Source organism: Calypte anna, chromosome 1 (genome assembly GCF_003957555.1).
Source record: "Calypte anna isolate BGI_N300 chromosome 1, bCalAnn1_v1.p, whole genome shotgun sequence".
Classification (NCBI taxonomy): Eukaryota; Metazoa; Chordata; class Aves; order Apodiformes; family Trochilidae; genus Calypte; species Calypte anna.
Genome location: NC_044244.1, coordinates 54,834,055 through 54,848,130, shown reverse-complemented (window position 1 = coordinate 54,848,130; position 14,076 = coordinate 54,834,055). Strand labels below are relative to the sequence as shown.

General features: G+C 41.6%; 1 protein-coding gene across 1 annotated transcript in view; it reads left to right on the top strand.

Annotated features, from left to right (window-relative positions):
• BTBD11 (BTB domain containing 11) overlaps positions 1 to 14,076 on the top strand; it is a 180,280-nt gene that overhangs the window by 90,297 nt on the left and 75,907 nt on the right. Inside the window, 1 exon segment of the mRNA XM_030453252.1 lies at positions 13,509 to 13,658. Within this exon segment, the coding sequence (XP_030309112.1) occupies positions 13,509 to 13,658 (150 nt within the window).

Here is a 14,076-nt window from a genome sequence, read left to right as displayed (position 1 = left end):
GCAAATGCCGCGATAAACAGAGTACAGGCATCAGAACTCATTTTGTTGTCTGTTGGCTCCACCAAGCATCCACCAAGAGGGGTAAATGTGGACGTGGTCCAGCAGGCATCTCTCTGCACACCCATTGCCTATTCCCACTCCCAGGGGCAAGTTAAGAATTGCTTTGTTAATTACATATTTCTGACCAAATGAGCTCAAAGTAAGTGAGAGTTCTCCAGCAGAGGCAAATCTCTTGGAGTTCTAGTGCAAGGAAATACCTACTATGATTTCACATAATGTGTGTACATATGTGTGTATATATCCATATACATAGGAACTCTATTTAAGCTTCTTAATGAAGCTCATAGATCACTCTTGGCCTGCTGTAGCAGTCCCTGTGGCTTGGGTCAGTGGTAGTACATTGTCCACTTGTGGCTGGAGACCATGAATCTAGAAATGATTTAAATTGAAGTTCTGCTTTTTCATTAGAATGGGATTCAAATAATTAACTACAAATTCATTTTCTAACTCAAAGTTTAGTCTATTCTTGTTCATTCTCCTCATTACATGCAGCTGAAACAATGAAAACTTGCTTATATCGTAATTCCTGTAGGTCTTGCAGTGTTGTGCATTGCTATTAACATTTCATGGTGTGCTTTTGTGCTAGAAAATAGTAATTCTCATTGAACCTTTGTCTTTTCCAAATATTATGAGCCTCATAAATCTTTTATAATTCCCTATGGTTCACATCACAGTTAATATTAAGAAATCTAAAACAAGGAGCATTTTGTTGTGCTTATTCACAGTGAATATGACTGGAATAAGTCCAACTTTCCTTAGTGTAGGAGTTGCAACCACCTCCAGTGAGGACTTGCAGGCTGAACCTTGGAGTTGTTTTTTTGCAGGTATAAGATGATGTTCACAGGAGTAGAAGGAGTGGGCATCTGTCTGTTATAGGCCTGGAGAAGATGCTGAGGAACTGGTCCCAGAGATGCTAAAAGTAGGGAGCTCTCATGAGCACAGTCACTGAAAAATGAAGTGGAGGTCTGTATGCAAGGGAGGTCCCGTCCCTGGAGACATTTAAAAAAAGACTGGATGTGGCACTCAGTGCCATGGTCTAGCAACTGCTCCGATGGGTCAAGGGTTGGACTAGATGATCTCTGAGGTCCCTTCCAACCCGGCTAATTCTATGATTCTATGATTCTATGAGGTGAGGGGAGAGATGAAGTCATGGCCAGGCTGCTGTTTGGGGACTGTACCTGACTGATGGCAATGGAGTTGGCTTAACTGTTAGGAAAATGGAGTATGATGAAGAGTTTACTATGTATTAGTGTATTAGCTGGGGGTTCTTTTCTATCTGGGGTTTTGATTTGAATCAGTTTCCAAGATTTATATTTTATTTCTGTGTCCTTCGCGTTGTGTATTGCTGCTTAGTCAGTGTATCAGTTATTTAATACTGACCCCCTGAAGCTGTGCCTAGAAGTTTCCAAATACTATTTGGTTTCTTTCAGGCTGCTTAATATAGAAAAGGCAGAATAAAACCAGGAGATGAGATGTGAGTGGTGAGGCAGTTAACACAGCCTGATGTTACAGCTACCTGCTGCTGATCATTATACATTCCTGATTTCATTTGCTTCTGATGTGTTCCACCTGCCTTTAGCTTTTTCTGGGGCAGTCACTTCCCCAAAATGATCTTAAAATACTTTTTTTTTTTAAAATATAAATTTTGGCCCTATTGGAGCCAACATTTGCAAGACCAGGACTGTGGGGGAAGAACTGCTACCCAGTTCCCCTCCCTAGTTTTGGTGCTTGAATACTGGGGTAGGGCTGGTGTGGGGCAGCTGAGGCATCACCAGGGATGCTCCTCTGTCCCTGCAAGGGCACCCATGGGGAGAAGTGAACCCATGGGAAATGACATCATGCTTTACTTGATGCAGAGGATGGATAAGCTGTGGTCATGTCAAGGCATACCAAAGACCACACTGAACCAGAAGGACAAAATAACAATCGTCTGTTTGTTCATTAATTGCTGTCTGTTCAGTGTGCTGGAGAAGGGTCTGCTGTAGAAATTATCATATCCCTTTAGTCTACATTTTTTTCTGTTTGTGGATTTGTGTGTGAATGTCTAGGTGAAAAAGTGGAGGAGATTAATAATGCAGAAGTTCAAATCTGAAGAACATGCATAAATGAAAGTTGGATTTGACCTTTAACCATTCTGGAAATAAATGTGCAGCCTTTTCTGTCTGAAAAAAGTAATAGGGGGCATCACTTTCAAAAACTAATATTTCAGGAATAAAACTGTGTGCAAATTCAGAGTGTACAAATGGATAGTCTTTAGGGAGGAAAAAAAAAAAGTGTTAAAGCTCCATAAAGCAAATTTTAAAAGTGATTTTCAGTTCACTGATAGCCATGAAGTGAGTTCAGGTACCTGAACACAGTTAGTGTTACAGCTGGGTGGGGAAAAGGTGCTCTCTAAAACCTGAATTATTTGAAATGGGTTCAGCCAGCCAGTCTGTAGGGCAAGTGGTCATAAAAGTATGCTAGCAAGATAGTCTAATGTCTCTTGGAAAATTTTTTCATTGTCTATAATGACTTTACCATACATATTGTATATAAATTAACCTTTAGTGGCCAGAGCTGATTTATTGCTGTAGGTATATATATCAAAGCTCTGGATGGTGAAGTACATACCATTAACAAGCTATTTCTATTTAGTAAGCCAAGGGGAATTTTTTGGAGAATGTGAAGGTTACTTTTAGAAAGGACTATCATCTGGCCAGCATCCAGGGTTTCCAGTCAGTGAAATTTTTAGGTGAATATTTGGCTTTAAATACATGGCAAAAACCCATTAAAACAGATGCTAAAGGCAGAGGGTTATTTCTTTCCTGAAAGTGGGAGCTGGATGCCTGGGTCTCATGTAGGTCACCACTGTCAGTACCTGAGCTCAGAGGTTTGCAGATGAGTACATCTGGACTGGTAGGGGTACCCCAAAGGATGCAGCAAAGCTGGCTCGGGGTTGGGGACCGTGCAGGTGGCTGCAGGGGGTGTCCTGTGCTGGAGTTGTTGCCAGCTCAAGGGATCACAATAGTCTTGTCCTATATGCCTTCAAGACTATGTGGGTTTTATCCTGTTGTGCTCAGTGCCATCTTAAATAGGGTGGGAGGGAGCAGTAAGTGCTTGGAGTGATGGGTTAATGCCCTAAAGCCAGTAAATAAAAGCGTGTGTTTCTAAAACATCTTACTCTTTATTTTCATTAAGCGTGGGCTTTCATGGTGAGGGTGGAGTGGCTAATTTGATATTCATCTATGCAAGCAGTTGAAAGGAAATTCTAATTACTTCACCACTACAGGGGGCTCCAGTTTACCCAAAACTCGTATCTCGGGGGTAAAATCCTGACCCTTACAAAAGCAGTAAGAGATCTGCCAGAGCCACACGGCAATGTGTGATGGCAGGGCAGATTTGTTCACCTATATCCTATCATCCCAGAGGCTCCATCACAGCCCCTACATATCCTCTGTTTTCAGTTCTATGCTCTGTATGTATGTATTTATTATTCATTTTATTTATTCAATCTCATACCTGCGCACCCTCCCAGAAGCCTTTGGGGAATGATGATTTAGTTGTTCAGTGTTGAAGAACAGTGATGCTTTCATCAGCATTCCCTGGGACAAAGCCCCAAGACTTTGGCATTTGTAGAAGGAGAGTTAGAGAAGAAACAGCAAACATCCAACCCTGCAGAAAAGAGTGTTATTTTCCCATCAGCTGGTCACTCCAGCCTTGTAAGGTCAGGTGTTTCACCAGCTTGAATTTCAGACTATCTATTCCTGTACATGTGGTTTGCATAAGCTTTTGCATATGTCACTGGCTCCCAAGTGCAAGGTAGTGATTGTGCAAGGTTCCTCAGCTTGCTCCCTTCCATCCCCTTTTCAGCTGCTGCCTGCCAGTGAAATGGCAAGGGTGTGCTTGATAACTGCGATGGGAATGCCCCGTGCTCTGTCTGAGAATTAGTGTCTGCTCCTCCATGTGTTATTCATGGGGTTTTATACAAGCTGATGGTGTTCCAAGCGAAAGGAGGAATTCTGGCAAATGATTCCTTCCCGTGTTGAAAGCATACTAATCTTTACAAATACTGAAGCAAACGAGCGAGATGTTTTTTAAGGTCCTCAAAATACTTTTGCCACGTGTGTTGTTTAGTATTCAGTGCACCTGCTCAGAAATGGAAGTGCATTGGTGTTTTTGAAATGATGGGTCCAACCCTTGAAGGCATCTGATGCATAGTGCCTGTGCCAAAGGAATGGTGGCACATAGAGAAAGCTGTAGAAAAAAATACGTTTTTTTGATCAGATACCTTTTACTGCTTCACTAGAGCTGCAGGCCCTGGTACAAGAGTCTGTTTGGATAATAGTGGGTCTTGAAAAATGGAGGATTATGTGCTTGCATGAGATTATTAATTTGCAATTGAAATTGTCTGTCTTCTCACGAAGTCCAAAACAGCTCACAAAGAAGAGGTTTGAACACAGACCTATCCAATAGTACTTAATTAGCTTCTGCTGCTTATTTTATCAAATACCAAAGGAGACTGGAGCAGGGTAACAGGGATGCCATGTCAGCACGGTTGGGCTTCAGGGCTGTGCCCACGTCACAGTTGCTGAAGGGGAAGTTGTCTGTCATGGTTGGGCATTTTGGGGGGCTGAAGGTAATGAATGAAGGAAATTACAGACTCTGGGAAAGCCTATTAAGCTATGAATCACCAAATCCTCTTGTCCTGCTGCTATCAGCTGACAAGCCTTTTTCCGTAAAATCAAACCTGCTAACGCATTCTTTGTCATTTTTAGTGACTCAAAGGCTCAGACCTTCTGCGAACTCTCGTCTAATAGAGGACTGTGCCTGTTTTTAGCCAAATCCCTTTGTGCATCAGTTAGTACTCCTGTGCATGTCCACAGTCGGTGTTTATACCAGCTCACGTCCTTTCCCCCTCAAGCATGTGTTTGCCATCTTGAACATTTGCTGGTAGCTGCAAGAGGCATTTTGTGGTAAGATTGGATACTGTCAAATCTACGTTTATCCAAGCTTCCTCACTAGCCAGTGCTACCAACACTTTCATGGGCCTCTTTCCTTCCTGTGAATTCACAGAATCATGGAATTGTCACCGTTGGAAAAAACCTTAGTATCTCTGTATCTTAGTATCTCTGTATCCAACTGTCAACCCAGAAAAACAAACCAACAAACAAACCAACAAAAAAAAAGGAAAAAAAACCCAACAAAACATAAACTCATCCCACAAGAGCATGTCCTGAAAATTTCCCCTGACCTCTCAACTTTTTGCTTTATGAAGACACAGAGGCCTGCAGGTATTCCATTTATTTGCATGTAGCAGGGAAGGACCATAATACTAGCATTTTAAGCTTTCATTTTCTGTATCTGAATGTTTCCTGTCAAAGATTGTGATAGAAAGCCTTTCTCCTCCAAATCACTAGGTCCAGGGCATAGCTTAGATCAGGGTAATCTCAAACTGATGGGTACTTGGCATGAAATAAATGCACTGTGTCAGCTCTAACATCTCTCTGCCAGAAAAATCACAACTTGCACTGAAACTTCTGTAGTCACTGTGACAGTGGAATAGTGTGGCTGAGCACAGTGTACTGTTGAGCAGTTTTCCTGTTGTGAAGTTGATAAAATGCCCCTTTATGGTCAATAGGAAGAGCCGTGGTGAAAATCACAGGTTGATGAAGGTGTGTGATGCATATCAGTCTCCTCACTAGGGAAAGAGAGGGGAATAAAGATATTGCATTAGGCACAGCTCACTGTGTCATTAGCACATGTTTTCTGTCCTGCACATGGATTCATGCTGGTAATCAGCATCTGCTGCTGTTTGCCTGATGGCAGTACCATAAGGGCCACTTCAGGGAACTGGGAGAGACCTTGGGATAAGCATGAGGAGATGGATCTCTATTTCTTCCCTTGCACGTAGACTTGCTTGCTTCACAGTCACTGTTTGGTTTTTTTTGTTTTGGGTTGTTTGGTTTATTTTTGTTTTGTTCTGGGTTTTTTTGGTGGTGGTTTTGAGGATTTTGAAGTTTATTTTGGCAGAAGCGAGATTTTGTTTCCTCTGTATTCTAACAAAAATAAATGTAAATCTGTAGGTGGTCATTTGGGAGCTTAGCTTATGTGTTTAGTGGGATCGACTGCTTCTTCTTCATTTTGTAATTCATAGCATCAACAATCAAATTCGTCCTGTGTTCCATAATATATATATTATTTTTGGAGGGGAGGGGGACGGGGGGGTGGATCTCCTGTTGCACAAGGAGATCTTAGAAGTCTTTTCCAGCTGTATCAGTTCTGTGAATCTGTGAAAATGGTCACACATCATTGGAAAAAATTGCTCTGCAGACACACAGTTACTAAAATATCCCATTGCATAGAGCCAAAGAAAAAGAAAAAAACAACTGTTCAGACAAAACCTCCAGACTTGGCCAGGTGAAATTTAAAAGTTACCCATAGCTCAAGAGGATCAGTGGTTCTGGAAGTGAAGCTCTTGCTGGTGAGAACCCAAAGTCTGCAGTTTATACGACTCTGTCATTTATCAGTGGTTGCTGCTGTTGATAATTTTTGGCAGATTTCATTAGGATCTAGCTCTTTCATTTTTTGAGCTTTATTCATTTGCACTTCTGATTTTTTTCTGGGAGAGAAAGGGTGATCTCTTGTGATTAAACTGCATGACTAGAGGCTTTACATTCTTCTCCTGGTTTTCTCTGATGTTTTTTATTTCATCTTGAATGAGTTACTAAGCTTTCTAGTCCATTACTTTTACCTCACCTGTAAATTGGACATAAATATTATCTTACCTGCTTAATGCCAGTGTCTTGAGGCTAAGTAGAGAACTGGCAATGTCTTTGGGTAGTAGTTGATTAAGACACACAGTAATGTCCCTTTAGTCTCCTGCATCTGATTCTTATGCCTATTCTACCCTTCCTTATTTGGGCTGCTCTGCCTACTCCTAAGGCTCAGACTCTGGAAACTTCATCTCACCACCTGGCTCTCCCAAGCACTTTGCATTTTCTCCATGCAAAGCCACTCCCTGTTATTTAACTGGGCTGGAACGTGTGGAAAGAGGACACTTTGCACTCTTCGCTTTGAGTGTTTTCCAGATCTCCTGTTAACTGAAAGCACTGGCTGATGTTTCTGTAAGAAGTCAAGATGGTTTCTGTCTGTGCTGCCAGTCAGGTTGACAGTCTGAGCAACAGAGTCACAATGCAGGTTGCTTCAAACCACAGGAAGCACAGGGTTTCTTTCCAAGTTTGTGGTTCTACCTGGTGGTCTGTATCACTTTGTATTCACCAGTTCCTGCATGTCAGTGTCGAGATGCTGAGCTCATGGTGCTGGTATTCCAGCACTGCTTCAAAATCTGGTGTGTACTTGGGTGGAGCATCATTGCCAGGATTGCCAACTGTGGGGCCAGGAGAGTTTTTCTGTGTGTCAGAATACCAACCATGGGGGTTTGGCACCTACTGATGAATTTCCCTATTGCCAAGGCAGCTGGCAATACTTCTGTCCCTTTTATTTATTTCCTGTAGGCTTTTATAGCATAGATCTCAAGAATGCTCTCTGGTGCTGTGAAATATTTTGGTACATGAACTTGTTGAATGAAAAGTATTTTTACTGGATATTTTGCAAGCTTATGAATTTCAGGGGGTTCTTTATGAGAGTAGGAGACTGGACTCAAAGACCGTGTAGTCCCATGTTCCTTTGTAAACAAATAGAAAAATTATGACAATGGGGAGTGCATTTCCTACTCCTACACACGGTCCTTCTAGGTAAGATTGGCATTTACTTGAGCAACATAATGTGCAACACCATTCTGGGGGGACTGTTGAGGGTTAACTACCATTTTTAGGCTTATTTTGTACAGAATTTGCCTGATACCTGTCCTGCATACTCTTAGCTATGCATCCAGCTATTCCTTGCAGTAAGCTGTTTTCCACATATGAACGTTTGCTAAAGATATTCCAGATAGGTAAAGAGGGAGGTATTTGGAATTACTTTCTTTTGAAAGTAGTAGCACTTAATTAAAGAAAAATAACAAGGGAACAGCAAAAATGTTATGCTTCTATTCAGACTCTAAGTTACTGAATAGAGAGAAACCTGTACTCTTTTCAAAGGAACAAATGGTAATAGTGAAATGCGCAAAAAAAGATTTTATAGTATTTACAGCACTTATATATTTAGTCAAAATAAACACGTTTGTGTTGGGTTCCTGCTAGAGGCCTTAGCACAGATCACTGGAATCACATTGTCCAGTGAGGTATTTTTATTAGTTTATTGCTTCTGAAAATGTGTTTTGGTTTTATACTGTGAGATTTGAATATTAAAGGAGAGGGAGAAGGCAAACAATTCAAAACATAGGTGACATTACTTATTACAAACCCATGAATGTAGGCAGTGCAGGCTTTCACTTGCTTGCCTTGCTCTGTCAAATTATATACATAATTATATACAAAAATTAGTGATAGTTGAGATATCCTTTGGATCTGGGGAGTTTGCTGTATACTCAAGCAATAGCTTGATTAAATATCTTCAAACAAGCTCCAAAGATGTGAAGCCTGTGGTGCTGAAGCACTTTTATAATGGGTGTGAAGAGAAAGGTTGCAGTAGTTACTTGAAAGCTCCAGCAACTGGAACTGCAAGTTTAGGTTCTTTATCTTCTATTTTTTTTCTGGAATGCACTCAGCTGTTGAAAATGCTGCTTTAGGTGGCAATGGTGATCTAGGGCCAAACTATCAGATGTTTAAGGGTGCAACACAGCCTTGCCCGAAACTGAACTGCCCATTCCAAGTAAACAGACTTGCTGTTTTATTGCTTCCCACATTGTGTATTCATTCATGGTGCCATACAAAAGACTGCTTGTCTTATTTTTTGCTGTTTTGCCCTTTGATCTGCCTTTGCATGATTCAAATAGCTGTGTGGTGCCAAGAGCAATAGGTGGTACATGGAAAGCCAACAGCAGCCTTTGTCTGAGAGAAAGTGAAGTCTGACTGATGACTCTGGAGTATGATGGGCACTGTAGGTATCAGCACTTCAGGAATCAAATGTTTTTCAAAGGCTGGTGTATAAATAAGTGCAGATTCTGTCTAAATAGAGGAACAGTGGAGGGGGCTTAGGGTTTTTTGGTGATTCTTCTGTTTTTAGGTGAGATTTGGGCTACAAATCCCACATTTCTCCTGCCCTGAAAGCCAAAGAGGTCACACAGATGCTGCTGCATCTGATGTTGGACTTGCTTTTGGCCAACAGGTCCTTCAGGCTGTTTTGCTGGGGGAGGGGGCCAGGGAGCAGGGACAGGTTCTGCTGAGAATGGTGCTGGGCACTGAGTTGGGATGTTTGGGTGATGTATGAACTCTTCTTCTGTCTTGCTGTCTGCAAGGACAGCATAGGCAGCTCTGTGGCAAGCTCTAAAATTAGTATGCAGGAATGTATCTACAAGTGGCAAAATTTTTCCTGGCAACGGAAGGGGGTACATCAACCAAACCCAAGAGGTGGGAATGTATATGGCCAAACTGGAATGGTATTACCCAGCTACCTCTCTGAGTACCTGGGTACTCAGGTCAGTGAGTTTGCATGAAGATTTAAAATAACAATTTAAATTTATTTTAAATTTAGACTTGACTTTGTCATTTTGTGCAGTAATTTTTTGGTTTGAGATTTTTAAGTCCTTGGGAACTGAGCTGTGGCTTGTTTTTCAGCTGAGCCCAGAGGACAGGAAAAATGTGGAGTATATTAATTGTGCATCGAATTTTTCCTATGATGTTGTTTTTTCTCTAGAGATTTGGGAGGGGTAGCATTAGGAGCTTGTCCCTGGCTTTTGGGTTGGTGTTTTGGTATGGTTTGGTTTCCTTTGGGTTTTTTTTTTGGTCATTGTGCTGATTTTAAAATGTTTTCTTTGTGTTTCTCTTCAGTCTTTTGCCTACAGACTGCAAGGCAGGCTGAGGCTAAGGGCAAAGTGAAAACTCAGAGAGTAAACTGGGTGTGGGCCATTTCCAAGATGTCCCTCTCCAGGCAAGTCCTAGACAGACCCCAGGAAGCGTACAAATGAGGGAAAAAAAGGATGACAAACTGAAAGGGTGACAAAACCCAGATGCATATGAGCACTTTGGTTCTCTCTGGTGCCTTGCTCTGGTGGTTCACAGCAGCCAGAAATGCAGCATACAGCTGTGGTACATTGCTGGGTGACACAGAGGAGCCAGGGCTGTACCTGGTGAGTCTGGCCCAATACTTATCAGGCAACAATTGACTGATTAATTTCCACCCCAGTGAATCAAAGGGAAGAAGAGAGATAAAATAATGGGCAAAGAAGCACACAGGGTCGAGTAACCGTGCGGAAAGAAAGGGCACTGAACAGTGCCCATCATTCTGAAGATGCTGCACTTTGGGGTGGAATGACAGGTAAGAGACAGCCAGAAAAGCAGGAGGAGCAAAGGAAAAAAAAACTTTAAAAATCCTGTTTTTCAGGCCGTTGGAAATTTGAGACCCTCACCTGTTTGTCAAGTACAACACAGGATGGCTGAAGCCATGGCTGAAAAAGCAAACGGATAATACCAATCAGCAGAGAATTAAAAATAAGGAAGTTGAACTGTAGCCAAACCAAAGAAAGCTGGTGGTGGCTAGTTAAATGTTGCTATTTATAAGTCAGGAAGTTTGAGCTTCACATCAAACACTGATAAAAAGAGAACAGGTTTTGCTTATAGAAAGCATTTGATACACTTTTATGATCGGTTTTGAGGAAAACAGTTGAAGCTAGAAAATTGGCAGTGTTGCTTGGCCAAGCCATAGAATCCCCTTTCTTCAGCACAGTGAAAAAAATATCTGATCCAGCAAAATTATAAGTGTTACAAACAAATCTTCCATCACCCCACTGATCCCCCGCTGTGGTCAATTATAGTTTTGAAGCTGGCATATAAGTATCAGATGTTTGGCTATTGCATGTCTTCAGTAATCTCCAGCCCAAGTGAAAGCCTTTGGCGTGATGTATCCTATAATTTGCTAAGTTTTAAATAATGGGGCATTTTGCATTTCATTTGCACTTTTCATCCAAGTACCTAAGAATATACTCCCCTCACTGGAGACCAGAGTAATTAATCATCAGGGCTGTTTGTAAGGAAAAGTCCTGGCTGTGGCAACAAAGTCATAGATGAAGTAGAGTATAAAATGTCTATATCCCACTGCTTTAATGACTTGGAGAAATATGTCTTGCACAGGATTTTAAACCATTTGAATCTTATTTGTCAAGGTGTCTTAAAACAGTCTATTTTCCACACTTGAAGTTTGTTTTCACTCAGAAAGATTTTTTTGTTGGATATTATTTCTTCTAAGATGCCATAAAGCTGTTTGTGCTCTATTTCCTGGCTTTAGAAATGTCTGAGTATTTATATCAGTTACACATCTGTTTTCTGCAGGGAAGACTCTTCTAATTTTGCCTTAATTTCTATCCATTAAAATTATAAAGAATTATCTAAATAGATGAGAAATATTTTCAAGAGAGCATACTTATTAAAATATGCAGGCAAGTCTGCACTTTAAATCCAGGTGTTGTACCTCTTGAGCTCTGTACATCCCCAGAATACAAATGCTGATGTGCCAAGTATTTATGCAAGTCAGCCACTAAGTGATGGCAAGAGAATTTGGAGAGCTTGTTTGATAAGCTGCTGATGCTTTTGATCCATTACCTTTAATTCTTTCTTTCCTGTTGTTGTGTCAGATGTCCTGCTCTTTCTCTCCAGGAGGCTTCCTTGCGAGTCATGTTCCTCTCTCCTGGTCTTCTACACCTGCTCATGGTTGTTGCAGCCCCAGAACTGGAGCCAGGGCTGGGGTTAAGCCTGCTCCAACTCCTCTATCTCCAGCATCCAAAAAGGCTATTAAGGAGTTTGTTCTGGTGTTGCTATTGCATGTGGAGGGTGATCCTGGTTTAGGTTGCTGTCTTCCAACCAAGGTGGACAAGCCCTTTGGTCCTGGTGTTCCCAGAGTATGTCCCTTTTTGTTTTAAACGTGTTCATGAAACCTGTTGTCTCTGTCCTGCCAGGATGAGTGGTGTTAAATCCATGCTACTAATACAATTTTAAGACTAAGCTTGAAGCAGGGGGGAGATGAGTGTGAGGAGAGAATCCAAAGAATTTGGTAGACTTAACAAGGTGTCTGAAAAGCATCCCTCTCAGGCAAGTTATGTTGCCTTGCGATGCTCCAGTGCTTTGATGTTGGTGAGGCTGTTTTATAACTTAAGTAAATAGGTATTAATGTGGCCATTCTGCCCAGGACCTCCAATGTTGCACCTGTTGGTGGTATTATTGATCTGTAGTTAGATGACATATATTTGTTGACCTGTGAAACTAAACAAGTTCTTCCCTCTAAAGAAAAGCACCAAATATGTACCTCTTCCTTAATGTATTTTGTAAAGCCTGCTTGGCCCATAAGGGCAGAACCTCTCCCCTCTGCTTAAAACGAAGGGATAGTAGAAGGAATAGTAATAGTTAATGGAAAAAATACATTTCCTACTCTGTCTGCTTTTCAAGGGTAATTCTTGCATATTATACATAGATAAGCTGAAATTTAATAATCATATATCAGGTACAATTCTACTGCTGCCCCCTGTGTGTCCCAGCAGGACTGGGAAGGTCATGATGTGGAGAACATGACCGTAGCTGGCTGTTTGTAGACCCCAGGAAGGAGGAGGACTTGCTGCCCAAGCTGGACTTCCATCCATCCATCCGTTACCCAAGGATGATAATGCAGCATTTGTTTTGTTCCATTTTTTAGCCTGACAGTGATTTTGATTAATGAATGTGTGTCTTCTATCTGTGCCTGAGGGTTTAGATGTCATGGCAGAAAGTGACTTTTGTGCCCGAATGAATGTGTATGTAAATTGTTTTATGTCAGTAGCTTTACATATGGCCTCCCCCACAAAAATTCACAGCTGTAGGAACTTCTGCATAATGGGCTTTTGAAGTCCAAGCAGCTCAACTGCCAGGAGTTGTATTTACAAAGGAAATTCACTAAGCCCATCAGTGACACTTTGAGCATCTTGACACTGTTTGTTATTTTGTCAATTGTCAGTGGAATTCCCCTTACAGGAGAATCCTGTAATGTCTGTTTCATATATCATTTTAAAGCCAATCTTTAAAAATTCTATCGCTGAGATGCCATTTTCTAATAGCTTTTTATGGGTTTGAAGTAGTTTCTAGGAGGCTTATTTGGAACCCTCTTGACCTCCTCCTTGGGCAATTCTCTAGGATTTTCTATGAGAAATCTCTAGGTGTCATTGTAAATGACTTGAGGATATTTAGAAGAGCTGATAAGGATCACTTCTGAGAGCTTGAGTCATCAGTGCCACTGAGGTATAGATGCTGATTGAGTGAGCTCTGCACACACAGGTTTTGCCTTGGAATGTCCCCAAAATGATGTGATTGGGGGGGGGGGGAGACAGCAAAGTCATCCGTACTGGCTGAAGTTACATTGGATTTCTCCTTTCTTTTTATCCATTGTAGGTGTTCTCTGCCTGCCAGACAGCTTGAACCTTCACAAAGATCAGCAAAGGTCCAACAAGCCCGGGGAAGTGCAGATGTTCAGCCAGTCAGAGCTAAGGACCATTGAGCAGTCTTTACTTGCTACACGTGTGGGGAGCATTGCTGAACTCAGTAAGTACAAGGCTGTTGATAACGTTTGGTTAAATAATAATAATGTTGATAATACCTGATAAAATCAAGATGCTTGCATTGCCCAGCAGTGCAGAGGAAAGACAAGGAGGGGGCACATGTGAAGTTGATGGAAATGCTGAGTCAGACCTATCCATGGTTATGTTCCATGGCCAGTTTAAAGACCATAGGGGAGAAGAAGTCACGTTCAATCTCACAGCAATGCCTGTGTCTTGTTTTCATACAGTACTCACATTTTTAGACGTGAAAGATACTTTATTTCATCTTTCTTATGCTGCATTTGAGAGTGCCTCACAGCTTGGCCAGACTTGCAAATGTCTGTTGTATTGGCATCCTGTCCCATTGCACTGGGATGCCTATTTTGTGACAGGCAGGCAAAAAGCTGAAAGTTTCATTGGCT